At 33.6% G+C, this 15,712-nt stretch overlaps 1 protein-coding gene across 2 annotated transcripts in view; it reads left to right on the forward strand.

Moving 5' to 3' along the window:
- The window catches only part of LOC108736360 (leucine-rich repeat-containing protein 15-like), an 87,171-nt gene that overhangs the window by 62,488 nt on the left and 8,971 nt on the right, over positions 1–15,712 (forward strand). For both annotated transcript variants that reach the window (XM_018468758.1, XM_025974082.1), the window contains one exon: positions 15,068–15,680. In XM_018468758.1, coding sequence (XP_018324260.1) covers positions 15,069–15,680 — 612 coding nt within the window. In that variant the 5' untranslated portion in view covers position 15,068. The remainder of the gene's footprint in view (positions 1–15,067; positions 15,681–15,712) is intronic.

Here is a 15,712-nt window from a genome sequence, read left to right on the forward strand (position 1 = left end):
GGAAAATGATTTGCGCTTTTGTTTTTAATTTGTTAAAACAAATTTCAATTTTTATTTAAAATGTTTATGTTCATAAATTCTGTTTTTTAGGGAATGACTGTATTTTCCAATGTTTTTATTTATTGTTTACTATAATATTAACTAGTTCTAGTTTTCTAATTGTATGTTCTAAGACATTAAGTTCCTGAGTTTAATTGAACTTGCGGCACAAATTAATTTATGTCACGAAAGCAATATTATAATTTTGGATATGTTTTGCACGGGTGCAATGTTGATAGTAAATATACTATAGAATGTCTTTATATACAACAATCACAGCTTTTTTGTCATTAGACAATATAAACCGGTCGGTACCGCCCCAACCGCTATGCCCCTGCATTTTAAGTCTGTAATCTCTAAATATTTATTTAAATTACATGCTGTAAAGGGCCATATTGATCTATATTAAATGCACAATGTATTTAAAAGTACTTAATTGGATAAGGATTAATGCTGTATTGCTTAAAATCGCTTCGTAAATAAGCCATTGTTTCTCCTAAAAAGTAAAGGATTAAAAATGGTTATTGTGGGTTATCCCTAAGAGATAGACATATACCATCGCGAACTTTTTTGTAGACCTTTCTAAGGTGTACAATACTGTAGTATATTATTTTTATCTATCTGGTAGGGTTCAGTCACCGTTTGCAATGTAAGCACATTACAAACCTCTAAAATTACCAATGTTTCTCTACTATATTATGCATGTATTATAGATATAAATCTTCCTCTTGAATTACTCTATCTATTAAAAAAAACGCATTAAAATCCGTTGCGTAGTTTTAAAGATCTAAGCATATATAGGCACAGACAGCGGGGGAAATGCGTTTTATGATTTCGTTACATAGCAACTCGCATGAAACTAACTTACCCTACCGTGCGTAAAGAAGCTTCACTTCAAAAATTACTGAAGTTATTCCTATTTCTTCGTGTTTTAGCATTTAAAATTTATCACTTTATAACAAAACTTCAGGGAATATTTAAAACTCCTTTAACGTACCTACCGTATGAGAGAACGAAAAATCTCTTGAATGCATGTAAGCACGTAGCAAAGCTGCATTGATCTCGTAGTTGTGTGTTTTCCATTGTTATGTATTATACGTACATCTATGCACGGATTTCTATAAAAATAGGTACCTACGCCTCACGTGCTATATCTAGGAGCTTATCTGTTCGAGTTATTCTCACGGCATTTTTTATTATGAAGGAACACCTGACACTTGCAGGAAGGACAAACAACAGAACATAATACCTTTATTTCTAAAATAAAGAAACCGATTGTAAACATAGATGGGTTTTTCATAGTAAATACCGGCAGTTCATGTGATCCGATCGCATCGTAAACGCTCAGAACCGACCAAAGAAACACTTACAAAAAGTAATTGTTACGGCTGTTAAACTTCACGCGGTGGTGATCTCCCTTTATTTCATTGCGAAACAACACGGTCTGTCTGCATTCACCGCAACTAACTCCACATATAGCACTGAAACGATTACTTCTCATAAAATTATTTCAGATTTTTATGGAGGTAATGTAAAAATTGTCGTCTACACAGCGTAGCGTAGCCTAATGGAAATATGTTCAAAATTCTTCTAAGAATGTACGAGACCTGTTCAAAAAGTATCGCGAATTTTGAATATCCGCTTTCTCTTACTAATATCAACAAGTTTGGTCATGTAGAATGTTCAGTTCATATTTGACAGCTGCTTTGCTTGCACTTGTTTTAGCTTGTCTTCTATTTTTGCTTATTCCAAAAAAGTGGATCAAAGAATCTGTATCAAATTTGCGTGAAAACCAAAATTAAGTGCGCGGACGCATTCCGAATGTTGACTGTGGCGTGACGTTTATCGATGGTACAAAATGTTCTCAGAAGGGCGAGAAGATGTGAACGACGAAGAGCGTGCCGGACGTCCGAGCACGTCAACAACAAACGAAAACATTGATGAAGTGAAGAAAATAGTATTGGTCAATCGTCGAATCACCGTTAAAGAAGTTGCTGAGGATCTAAACATATCGATTGGCTCCTGTCATTCGATTTTTACCAAAGATTTGGGCATGAGACGGGTTGCCACGAAATTCGTACTAAAATTGTTCAATTTCGACCAAAAACAGCATCGCATTAACATTACTAAGGAGCTGTTGGGCTCTGTCCGTGACGACCCAAAACCGAGGGTCATAACTGGTGAGGAATCATGGGTTTATAGTTATGACGTGGAAACCAAAGCTCAATCATCCCAATGGAAGCTGCAGTTTTCTTCAATTGTAGGGCGTGGTGCATCATGAGTTGTTGCCACAGGGTGGAACAGTCAATAAGGAATATTACCTGCAAGTTATCCGCAATTTGCGTGAAGCAATCCGCCAGAAACGCCCGGTTTTGCGAAAGAGCAGAAATTGACTTTTACTCTGTGATAACGCCTCTGCTCACACATCATTGCTTGTGTGCGAATTTTTGGCCAGAAACAAAACACTAATAGTGTCGCAGCCATCGTATTCCCCAGATCTGCCCCCCTGTGACATTTTCTTGTTCCTGAAACTAAAAGGATGACGCTACGCTACTATTGAGGAGATAAAGACGGCTTCGAAGGAAAAAATTAGTTTTTGAGGTGCTTCGAGGATTGGAAAGACGTTGCCACAAGTGTGTAATATCTGGTTGGGATTACTTTGAAGAAAGGAACAAAAATGATCTAAAGGAATATCTTCAAAACCTTAGTATAAAACTAAAAGGCCAGTTTCTTAGATGACAAAAATGATTTCTTTAAATATTTTTTTCATCATTAAAGTGAGCAGTTTTACACAATAATAATACGAACTATTCTGAATTACGTAAGTTGTTGTTCATTCAATTGAGTTCTTTTATCTGACAAAAATCTCACGCCAGCAGGGATTCTCTTAAACTAATTTCTCAGTTAGGCACCGTGGGCAGGCTGACCGCACTGTAGGAGGCACGTTTAATTGCTGTTGTTATTGTAACTGTATCAGCTATATCTTGCTTGTAGATATTTAAAGAAACAACATAATATATATATAGCTACAGAGCCAAAAGACTTCTCAGTAGACCCAATACATGCATTAACCGAAAAATGTATTTGTTTAATTGCTTGAGATCGTAAGGTTACGGTAGGACAAGGCAACACAAACGAAGGAAATGTTGTCGTGTTTATATCCTTTTGAGTGTTTCACTCCCACTAGCTACTAATGCTAGTGGGCGGGCAGTCCCTTCGAACTACGCCGTAGGGTAGGGTGGAAGCCCCACTTTAATATCCTTTTAGGAATCGTGAGAATACGTGGGTGGTAACAAAGATAAGACGAACAAAATGAAGACTGAAGAAAGTGAAAGATTATTTGTGAAATATTACTGTCCCAGCATTTACATAGGTGATCCAAGGAAACAACAGAAAAACTTGGACCAGGGCAGACAGATCCGGAATCGAAGCGATGTCCTCTCAAATGCTAAGCAATCGTCAAAACCTCTAGGCCAGGGGTGGCCAGTCCAAAGCATCTTGCGGGCCTTTTTGGAAATCATAGCTCCGTGGGCCGGATGTAAAATTATATATCTCCATCTACTTCTCTTAACTTTCATTTCTGCTTCTAATATGTCTCTAACTATTCCTTATGTCCAAGAAGGTATCCTACCAACCAGGGGCGCAACAAGGGGGGGTCCACGGGTGCCTGAGCACCCACTCGATTGGGTTGGGAACCCAGTCAATTCCAGTCGATTTAGATAATAAATCAATTGGAAAGTTCGGTTCAAATAGTTCAAGCTCGTAAATGAGCAGCTGAACTCGATTTTTTCAGGTTATACACACCCGCGGTATATAAATATTTATAGTATTATGATAGGAGCACCTAGTCAAACTGTAACGTTCTTGCGCCCCTGCTACCAACCTATCTCGCCCATTTCTTATTTATTTCTGTTCTCCTATTCATTATAATATCTCTTCATCTCTAACCATTTCTATCCACGATATCCTCATCATTTGCCTGTAACACCACATTTCGAATTCTTGTGATATTTGTTATTGCACATGTAGTAATCTGTTTAAAGTATACAGGGGGTAGGTAATCTTCTGAATCTTCGTTTGTTGACCAGCTTGAGTTACCCCCGTATCAATAAATTCGTCTTTTTGTTTTCTTTCGTGATGTGATTTAAGAACTTTTGATTTTTTACCATTAAAAACTATTACAAACTAAACAATCACGATATAGCCGTCGATTTCATGTCAATTGTTTTAGTGTTTGGTGTTTCTAATTTTATTTTTAGTTCATGAATTGCCTCCTTTATTAAAAATATTTGTGATCCAAAATTTCAGGTATAAAGAATTTTCAATCTACCATTTTGTTGGTTTGTACAATGTAAAATATCTGGTAGATGGACTGACAAAGAAGCAGTATTAATTCTAAAATACAAATTTGATAGTTGCTTAATACTCTATTTTGATTTAGGTACCTACTCGAAAACTTGAAAATTCAGCAAAGTTGTGAGTATAATGTACAGCAAGTGTAATGCTAAATGAACCAAAGTTTTATACTTCTCCATAAAATTTATGGTCCCATTGGCGAGGTGAATGTGTGCAATCATTAAAGTTAAATTACATCTTATTAAAACCAAAGACTTTTTGAGCTCTATTCTTGGTAGTAAAATTTGTTACGGTGTGATAAATTTATTTGCGTGACCCCAATTGAGTAAGGGAAATTTAACACAAATTATATTTTTAAGATATCTAAACTATTATTATGTGTTTTATTGATCATTCACTTTTCAAGACAGGAAACCTAAATATGTAATTTTGTTGTCATGCAGTTGTTTAGAGCTATTTCACGTTGGGGTTTATGTTAAAGCTTTTAATATAACAAGAGAGCTATTCCAGGTATAATAAGTTTCAGGGATAATGTAGTAATCGTGATCTAAACAAATTTGGATTAATAGGAATTAATTTAATTTTATCTAAGGATTATGTTTTACCAAAATGAAAGCAATTGCCTTCTAATTTTTCCAACCATTTTTCGTAATAAATGTTAATTTGCACATTGAGACATATATCTAGAAGTAAAGGCAGGTATTTAAATAATTATTTCAGCTTGAACTGCTGAAGCAAGGTTCCGTTTCCCATCGGGAAACCGCATTTAGCACCCTCATTCGTCATACCCACAATGTTGTTTCCGTTTTTATGATTTCAAATACGGAAAAACAGAATTCTTATATTTGTCTGTCTGTCCGCGCGTTCGTATGTCACACACTAGGATTTAGTACCGCTTTAGACGTAGTTTGTACACTTACGTATGGATGTTCCCACGCATGTAAATCAATTCTTTTTGCATTGTTAGGTACCATTTTATTAAAGTTAAAATGTTTATTACAATTGATCTAATATAACGTTTCGTTTAGACACCTTATCTTCTTTTGAATTTCCAAAAAAAATTAATGCTAAATTATAAATGTAGTATGCAGACGTGACTTAGAATAAGTTAGTTATTAATGTTTGAATTTTAAGTTGTTATAGTCATAAGAATTATTTACTTATATTCAAGAAAATGTACATGTAGCAGCCAGATCTTCGGACGCAACCCTGTCATAAAGTTTATTACCGTTGCTTAAAGAAAAAGATCTGTGGGACGGTCAAGAAATACCAATTACTGTACAATTTTAAAAAGGACGGAATCGGGAGTCGAAGAATAACCCTCGAAAAAGTTACACGTCGTAAGGGCTTGGCTCATTCATGTAAAGCTTCCATGTTCTGTTAAGTTAATCTTATTCATTTTATAACTTGTTTCTTTTAATAAATCGTTATATTTACACGTCCCTGTTAACGTTACTGTTATATCCCTACAATTATTAGTCTCTCCACGATGATTTTATTCAGCACAACAGTAAGAAGCGCTATCGTTTGAGGGGTAGAAAAGATGTAATCAAGTGGGGAATATTTACAAAAAGTACATGAAATGGATTTTAAAATTGGAAAGTGGCACGCAGNGGTCAAAAACCTCCTCGATCAGTTTTTTGCCAGCAAAGACCAAAAATTTTATGAGCGTGGAATTATGCTACTACCAGAAAGATGACAAAAGGTGTTGGACCAGAACGGTCAATATATAATTTAATAAAGTATTTGTTTATTATACGAAAACTGTCTTTCATTTCCACAAAAAAAACGAAATGACTTTCCGAACAACCCTATACATATGGAAGTAAATTCAAAGTGATATTGCAAGTACAACAGACTAAATTTTGGATTGGTTCATATTGATTATGTCGCTGATGTAAATGTAATATCTCAATAATTTTTCGGTACTTGTTGTGCCTTTACGTGTGCTGTATGAACGAAGTGGAGACAGAAAAAAGTAAATGATAAACTATTGAATATTACTTCCCTCCCCTTCCCTAGCATTAGGGGTGCGAAAATCGTCTTCACCTACCTTCTCGATGGTATTGAGGATTTTTCTCAGAAAACTTTTGTGTTTTAGAATAATGATTTTATATCTATGTATCCTTAAAGGGACGAGCGTCACTGGTAAATAAACTGATTACTTTTGGAGTGCTAATTATGATATAGACCGCTAGATTACGCCACTCGGTAGTCGAGAACCTAAAGAAAGAGTATACATGTACGCTTATAATTTAAGGAAAAGAAATTATGAAGTGACATTTCGGTTGAATCATTAATTAGATTAAATGTTTTGTATTGTCTCTTTTACTTTTTGTGATTTTCTATTGAATACTAGAAATTTCTTTTATATGGTCGCATGGACCAAAACAAAAAGCTTGTCGAAGTTGTCGACTTTCTATTGAAAGCATTTTTATAACTCTCATATTTTTTATTAATATTTATTTTATAATTTACTTTAACAATACGAAAATAAGAAATATTTGTAAATGTTTCAATATGAAAATTCATTTATTTAAACTTTACAGTTGTTTCGACAGGATCATATCTTTTTCACGAAGGTAACAGAATGTTAAAGGTAATTTTTAATACTTTATAGATAGCTTCCTTTGAGAAACCGAATAATACATGACAGTTATTAAGTGGAGTCAAACTGATCGAAATAAAACTAAAAATTCCATAAAAAAGTACAATTCTGATCAGTTTTTTTAAACTTCTTTCTGTAAAATTTTTGTAAAATTCTGGATTTTGATGTTTTATTTTGACTAATATGTAAAGAGATCACATTAATTATCAGCTTCTTTTTGGCTAGATCTTAAACTAAATATTAAACACTTTAACAATAAGTTCAAGAGCAATGAAACCGAAGAATGATTGACGAAGAAAAAATGAATAGATGTATTATGTTTCATCACTGATGGATGTTATTGAAACCTTACACGATAAATTAGGTGTCAATCATCGTAAGATGTGTGAAAACGCAACGTTGCGAAATTTCTACAATGTGAAGATCAAGTCCAAGGCATGGTTAACGAAGATAAAAATAAGAGCAATAAAAGCAAAGAGTAAAAGTATGAGAACAAAAGCAAGACTAAGATCATGCTTTTGGTCTTGTTTTTCTTGTCACTGCCCATTATTTTTATCTCACAATTAGAGATTGGCCCAGGAGCCAGTTTGGATCCGGTACCTGGCGGATTCGGCATTTTTTTAGAATCCAGCCGAGTACCGAATAATGACGGCAGTGTCGGGTAATTCTACCAAAAAAGAATGAAAAAACCAATACCAGCAATAATAATTTAATAAATCTAACAAAAAATATATATAAGGCCGTGTGCCTTAATTTGTATTATTTATTGTTTACTAAACAAAATTATTTGTTATTTCGATATAGTCCTTCTGTATGACTGTTGTAATTTTTGTTACTTGTTGGTATATCAGATTCTCATTAACATTAACTTATTAGTTTCGATTTTACCACTTTGCAGACTTTTATTGTTTATAAAAATTATAAACACGTTTCAACGGTTTCAATTGAACCATCTCTGAAAATCTGCCAACCAACAAGACCCCCAGAACGGAGACATGAACCATTACCCGTAATGATAAGGCCGAATACTCGGTGCATCTCTATTCATAATCTACTCGAAATTCGTCCACTGGTTCGTTAGTTTTGTCACTACTTTGTCGTGGTAATTTTTATTTGTAGTAGATTTTATAATTTTATCCGTACGACATGTATCATGTTTCTCTAACAAATCAATCCAAATGTTGCGAGTTGTTTGATACCCAATCAGATTCATGAGATTTATATATAATCCATAATGTTTTGAAAATAGGAATTTATAATTTACCAACACTCAGTATTTAGCGCATTTTTGGGTGTTAAAGGTGCAACTGCATTAATGTCTTTCAGTTCGCTTCCGACATTACAATTCCATTAGCCGTTTTGAAACAGCTATATCGTTTTCTTCGACAAAGTGTCAATTTAAATTCAGAAAATTAGCAGAAACAAAAGGATATTGCCCCCGACATAAGAAAGACGCTTTCCTGGGTTTGACCTGGATGCGTCACTGGGGCTTTTGGTGCTTTGCTTCCCATCGGAAACGAGTACATTTAGAGAACGACGACACCAGTTATTAAATTCTTACACCCGGTGCATAAAGGGTAAGTAAGTAGACGGTGGCGGTGGTGCTGTTACACACCTCCATTATCAAGTTTCGTCTTTACAGCCAAATAAATTACATTTGGTGGTGTCTTTTCTTACGTTGGAATAATCTAAAAACATCTGCCACATGATCTACTCGTATGTTGTCACTAAAGCGAAGTATTCACAGTTGTATGTAGCCATATGGAGACAAAAAGGTTCGGTGGTTCAGTCAAAATATTTGTTTGCAATAAAAATAACAAGAAGAAAACTGAATTCTCGTAAACACCACACAAGAGATGGCGTAAATCGGTTTTATTTCTTTTTTAACGGATGTAGTATTATTAGAGTTACATCAAGATATTTTCATTACAATGTAAAAACATGATATTAATGAAGTTTACATTTGATTGTAGAGATGTAATTAACAATCATAACTTTAATAAAAAACAAAATAAAGGTTGTTTAAATATCAGTTAATGATTACTTCTGGTAGTTTTGAAAAATTTCTGACCAAGAAGTTAATGTTCTTTGATAAAAGAAATATTGTTAGCTAAGCTTATGCGATAATGTTAAAAGCAGTTCATTTCACTAAGCACAACTGAAGTTTTTGGGTATACAGTCGACTCTCGATAATTTGACACCCGTTAATTTGAATCTGTCGATAATTTGATTTTTTTCCCTCGAAAAATACTCGATAAATTGAATAAAATCAATGTTAATTGGCGCCCTCGGTAATTTGAAGTTGAAGGAGTAGTATCTTGCTGTATCCACGGTGTCCTAACCGATGCTCTCTAGATGAGGATGAGAAAGAAAACGAAGAAGAAGAACTGCCAACTCCAGTCACATTGAGTGAGGCATGGAAATGTCTTACTACCACCCTACGCTTATGAAAAATATAAATATAAAATTTGTGAAAAATTGTATTATTGCATTTAATTGTTAATACATAATAATATGTCCCCCTCTCCCTCAAGGTTATTTAAACGGTTGTTATTTTGAACTCTTTGTAATTTGAAATTAATCTCTGGTCGCTTGAGATTCAAATTATCGAGAGTCGACTGTATTTATTTTTGTGAAAAATGGAAATTCTGCTATGGTTCGTCTTTAATTTAATTCGTAATACCTTATCTTTAAACGACATTGAAAATGGTTAAATAAAATAAAAATGAATAGATAAAACCGGTACGGTATCGGACTGCAAAAGTGTTAATGCGTTATGATATCAGGTTTGCGATTCGGAATGAAGGATTTGGGATGATCTGAGTAGCGTTCAAGCTGTAAGGGTTTACATGAAAATGTGATTGTCGTTGGTAATATTCTTCGATACTCCCTTTAGACCTCTCAATCATTGACAGATGTTAGGTTATCTATTAAGAACTTTTTGAGTTTCCCCTGATCCATCCTTTCATTTGTGAAACTACAATACCAAGTGCTTTCTTAAATTTACTGAGCTTTTTTTATCATTCAAACATGTTTCACTAGGCTTCATGTGATTCATCCATCAATATTAAAGGAAATATTAAAGGTCATCAGTCCCAAGACTAGTGGGATACGCACCTCCACTCATTTCTATCCTGAGCTAATCTTCGCATTTCCCTAAAACTAGAACTACTTCTACCCCTACTAACTTCCGTTTTTGCCTCTAGTATGTCTCTGATTAGACCTTCATGCCTAAGAAGACGTCCTGCCAATCTATCTCACCTATTTCTGATTGCCTTCCGTAGTCCTCGGTTCTCCAATCCTTTCTTATCTCTCTTTATTTCTAACCGTTTCTGTCTACGGTTAATTAATATCCAATATTTATTTATGGCAACTGATTGTATTTTAAACGGAGAGTTTTAGAATGTTTAGGCTCTTTTAGGTATCCCGTTTTGCTCCCCCCCTACATCTGTTTTTTTCCATGAATAAATATTTCATCTGGATATGTGTATAATCTTTAGTTAAACTCTTAAATTAACACAAACAGCTGAAAATGATTGTACTCATTTCTTTCCTTTTTTCCTTTCTTTCTTTTTCCCTTCTTTCATTAAACCTTTCTTCTTTTCCTGACAGTATTTCCACTTTCATTCATTACACTCTTATATTTTTCAAACTTATTCTTTTCATTACATAATCCCTGTACATGCATTAATGTTTCATCCTTCCTTTCACATATTCTGCACTTCCTCTTCTTCTCCTTTCATCCAATGCTTGCATCGTCTTCTTTCATTTCCTACTCTGAACTTTGCTATGACACCTAAATATTTTCCCTTATTCAAATATTTTCGTTCCCAATCCTGGTTCCGATGTTCCTTTAGCAAATTTTTCATACATTCAACATATCTGGATTTTCTCATTCAGTTACGTAGTTAATCTTTAAAATTGTATGAGAGAAGTAAATAAAGTAAATATATATGAGTTTTAAAGAAACAAGGGTCCGTCCTAACCTACTCATGATATAGCACATCCACCGCCCTTTCCACTTTCTTAACATATTAGGTACCTTTACCATTTCTTTCTATTATATCCCACTTATCCGGTTGCGCTTGATTTAGATTTGGTTCATTTAAGGCTTCTTCCCTTTGTTCGTGACGTATTTTTAATTCCAGTTTTCAGGTCCTTTTCCGCTATACTTCCTTTTTGATATATCCCTCAAATAATTTTCCACATTTTATTTCCCTCATATTCACATAATTCGATGTACTTCTATCCCAATTCAATACCCGCTTTATGTACTTTTTATAAATGTCTTCCACTTGTTTTGCCTTTTCTACCTCCATATTTCCACTCCATAGAAATTATATTTAAAACTTTTCCTCCTAATCCAATCATTCTTACACAGCTTTTTTCCTATCCCCGAAATACTTCATAATATGACAACCACATTCGTCTGGATATGTAAATTACTTAATCTTTTATTGTTATCTCGTAGGTAAATATATTTTATGTATTAAATAACCTTTTAATGTTTTTTTTTTAATAAAATTAACTATCATGAATTACGAGGGCCTTGGACTTTCTTTTTTCGGGAGGTAATTTAGAAAAGATCGGGAACTTGTGATATAAATTATGGATAGATACGCTTAAAAGAGTTACAGCGTATATACCGAAAGATTAGCATGAATCAAAGAATAATAATACACATAGTTCATTGTCAGTTACTTTACCCTATGATAAAAGAAAATTCAACTTTTTGTATACCTATACATACGTATGGAAAACGTTACACTATTTAATTTCTGAGCGATTAAGCGACGGCTTCAATGAAAAATTATAAACGAAAACGGTATTAACAAAGGTTTTCGTTTACACAACCGAATTGAATTAAGGCTGGGGCGAAATTTCCCATGATGGACGTGGTGTAAATGAAATTGTACCACATTGTTCTATTCAATTATAGAACGTCCTGAAATCTCTCTATTATTGTCTTTGCTTTTAACTGGGTATCCGCTTTTTATTCATTTCTGCTCGTTTAAATATGTATGAACGCAAAAGAATACAAAAAAACTCGAATTATAGATACTAGGTTTGCTTCCTTTATATTTGGACACGACTATGATATTAAACATTTTAATTTTATTTATTCTACAAGTATATAGAGACATTACACGCCTATTGTTTAGGGTCATCACTATTTATTCACAAAGAAACGTGTTAGGACGTATTAGATGTTAGAAATAGAAAAACTTTAACTTAAAAAGTAATGAAGAAACCACCCACAATGTTGTTGATTACTTACTATTTTTGGTAAAGTTGTCAAATTTAATTTGACTATTAGGACTAACTAATTTTTGACTGATTTTGATTATTTAGAAGTCGATTCCTATAGATTTTAATAAGCTTTATAAGAATATGAATAAACTCCATTGCGTTGAGCTAACCCTTTCTATCCACGTTATCCTCATCATTCGCCTATAACACCACATTTCGAACGCTTCCAACCTTTTCTTTCCCGCCGCATCCACTATCCATGTTTCGCATCCGTACAACGCCTCATTCCAAGTATACACCTTTAACAATCTTTTTCGAATTTCTAAATTAACCGTTCGCGAGCATTTCTTTTTCTTTTTATTGAAGGCGACTCCACCCTGCGCTATCCTCTGCTTGAAATGAATGAAACTAAATAAAAATAAAACAAAAATCCATTTTGAGGATCGAATTCCCGTAGGTATATTAGATATATTTATTGCCTTTGAATTTAATTATTGAGATTCAGTCTTTTAAAGTGTTGAAAGTGAAATCAAAACGTGTTTTAATGAACATTCTTGTAATCGTTTGACTTTTGAATGTTAACGTGTTGATGATAATTGCTATAACAGACTACAAAAGTGCTACCTTTGATTAAACAGTTATTACTACGGTGCTGAATCTGTCGGCATTCATTGTTGGCTTTTGCTGTTAGTGACGTAGGAATTGTGCCGGACACTCATTTGCTGTCATCTGCGACTAAATGAAGCCTGCAATAATAATAGCGGTTTGGTTTTTAAACGTAATGAATGTTAGCGTGCACGGTAGTCAGTTTGCATTTGAATTCACTTTGCGTTTCAGTAAATTGTAGTAGTTACAAACATAAAGAGTCGTCGGCGAGCGTTTTTCGTTTCCGGATTTGGAGGCTATTGCTTCCACGTACTTTTTTTTTACAAACGAGAATCTAAATAACTGTAATTAAAGCGGAAGTAGGCATCAATATATCCTAATTGAACTTGAACAAACGGTGAGGTTCTAATTTGCATTCTCTATCGCAGAATTTGTCCGTTAGGCAGGTCTTTAAAAGAGTATGCTAATTTTTAAAAAATTATTATGCCATTATTCAAATCGGTAGGTATTTAATATTTCAGCAGCTGGAGCATTGTTTAGCAAATATCGAGTGATCGACCGAGGAATCGCTTCTAATCTCTCCTCAAAATCGTACAGCTGTAGTGCATACGTACAGTTTGCTTTTTCGTTTTAATTCCCTGTCAATGTGGATCTGGAAATTAGAACCATTATTTTTTCTAATATACTTTGCGACGTTGGACGGCTAGAGTTTTTGTGAAACTACTATTTTTATTTTCTGATTATTTTTTAGCTTTCTGTATCCAAAAAGGGAAAATATTCGGAAAAAAGACTATTACTGTAGTAGGTAGAAAACAAAAACCATAAACAAGGAATCATTTTTGATATATTTATCGAAAGCGAACAGGGATCTGGCTTTAGAATTTCCAAAAAATATTGAAACTTCAAGATGTAAGCCAAATTAGTTACATTATCCGGATTTGGGGGTTGCTAAGATCAAGTCTAGATTCTAATTCAGCAACGAAAAGTTCCTCGAAAATAGCTTCTCTCGTGCTTGTTTTGTCTTCTTATAGTCATCACGTAGCAATCTTCTCAAATGGCCGAAAATTATATGATTTGAGTTTTGAGATTGGAATAGGTATATAGAAATAAAATCGATCGAATGTAAATCGCATTGCTTGTGAAAAAAATACTGAGAAACAGAAAACACCGGATTTGTTCTACTAAAAAGGTTATTGGTCTCTATAATATTATTTTATTATACCCTCTAGTTATCGATGTGAATAAATCATAACCAGCGCGTTTCTCACACCGACAACTAATTCCAAGAATGTACAACATAAGCGATTTCTTGTATAGTATATAAGCTTTGTTTTAGCCTTCTAATTTAATTAATGTATTGTAGTTGACGTGCATAGCATATTGCTGGGATACTTTAATTCACGAACGGCAAATTGTTTATATTTTTAACTAATAATTATAGTTCTTTTAAATAAAGTGTTATTACAATTTTTGGATTTCTTTTTAAAAAGAGAGACTTCCAACGTCGTTCGTTAACTCTCTCGAATCATTCTGTTACGGTAATAATAGAATTTCTTTCTTGAGAATGACCTAAGAGGGCCGAAACCATATGGCAGTGACCAATAAATCTTTTAGTGAGACATATCCAGTGTATTCTCTTTCTCATTAATATCTAAAAAGTTTGATGTGTTTAAAAAAAATTTAAAATCTACCTTTCTACAACAGTAAATGGACAATAACAAAACACAAGTTCGGTTTCTACAATGTTTAGTAAAAAGTAAATGGAAAGAGAACTTATGATAATGTTTTAACGGTCAGTCGGCCTAGTCTTACACTGCATGATTCCACTGAAATTCTAATTCCAAAAAAAGTTTGAAAAGTAGTTTATTCTTGCAAGCTTTAATTCTTCAATCTTTAGTTAGATGACCAATATTAAAAAAATATTGGCTGAGTTATTTGAAATTAAAAGTTGACTTATAATTGATTATATGTATAAGACATACTTATTAATTTTATTAATCCGCTGGTAAAAAAATATCAGGAGGCTATTTATAACAAAGAAGATCGATTTAATTTGTTAATTATAAATAAATATTAATGGTTAGTAAATAACAAATAAGGGTTTCTCGAAGAATTTAATGTAATGGTGCTTTTCTTATGTGTAAATTAAAACCAAAATAAATTTTCTAGTGGTAGACATATTAAAAAGTTATTTTTCTTTTGTTTCAGGATGACGAAACTACATGTGACTTATTTGATCCTATTTTTACCATGGCTGTGGGTAGTTAGTGCCATATGCCCTAATCAGTGTTCATGTTATTTAGATCACCGTGGTAGAACGACAGTTTCCTGTTCTCAAGGTGGTATGACAGGATCCATACCTGTCCTTAATTTTAAAAATGACACCGAAGTTATCATAATAACAGCTCCCGAAAATAACATGAACCTTCTCACGATGGGCCCGGTGTTTGACGAATTTAAAAATTTAGAGGAGTTACATATAACCAGGTCGAACATACCTGAGATGGGGAAATACTTCTTTTACAGCCTAAGGAAGCTTGATGTATTAAATTTGTCTCAGAACAATATTACACAGCCTCTAGATTATAATTTTGTGGGCCTCAATAATTTGAACAAATTAATTCTAGACGATAATAGAATTGAATCTCTAGCAAGCGAGACTTTTAGGCATCTCCAGAAACTTACTGTTCTGTCGATACGACGAAACAGAATACAAAAACTCATGCCTCGAGTGTTCTATCATCTGAGTAAACTTAAAGTATTGAAACTTAGCGGAAATCGCATGAGATATCTCAATGCAATTGTTTTTAAGGACATTCAGGTAGGTAATTTATAATGTTTTATATATATATA

The sequence above is a fragment of the Agrilus planipennis genome, unplaced genomic scaffold (assembly GCF_000699045.2).
Source record: "Agrilus planipennis isolate EAB-ADULT unplaced genomic scaffold, Apla_2.0 scaffold64, whole genome shotgun sequence".
Classification (NCBI taxonomy): Eukaryota; Metazoa; Arthropoda; class Insecta; order Coleoptera; family Buprestidae; genus Agrilus; species Agrilus planipennis.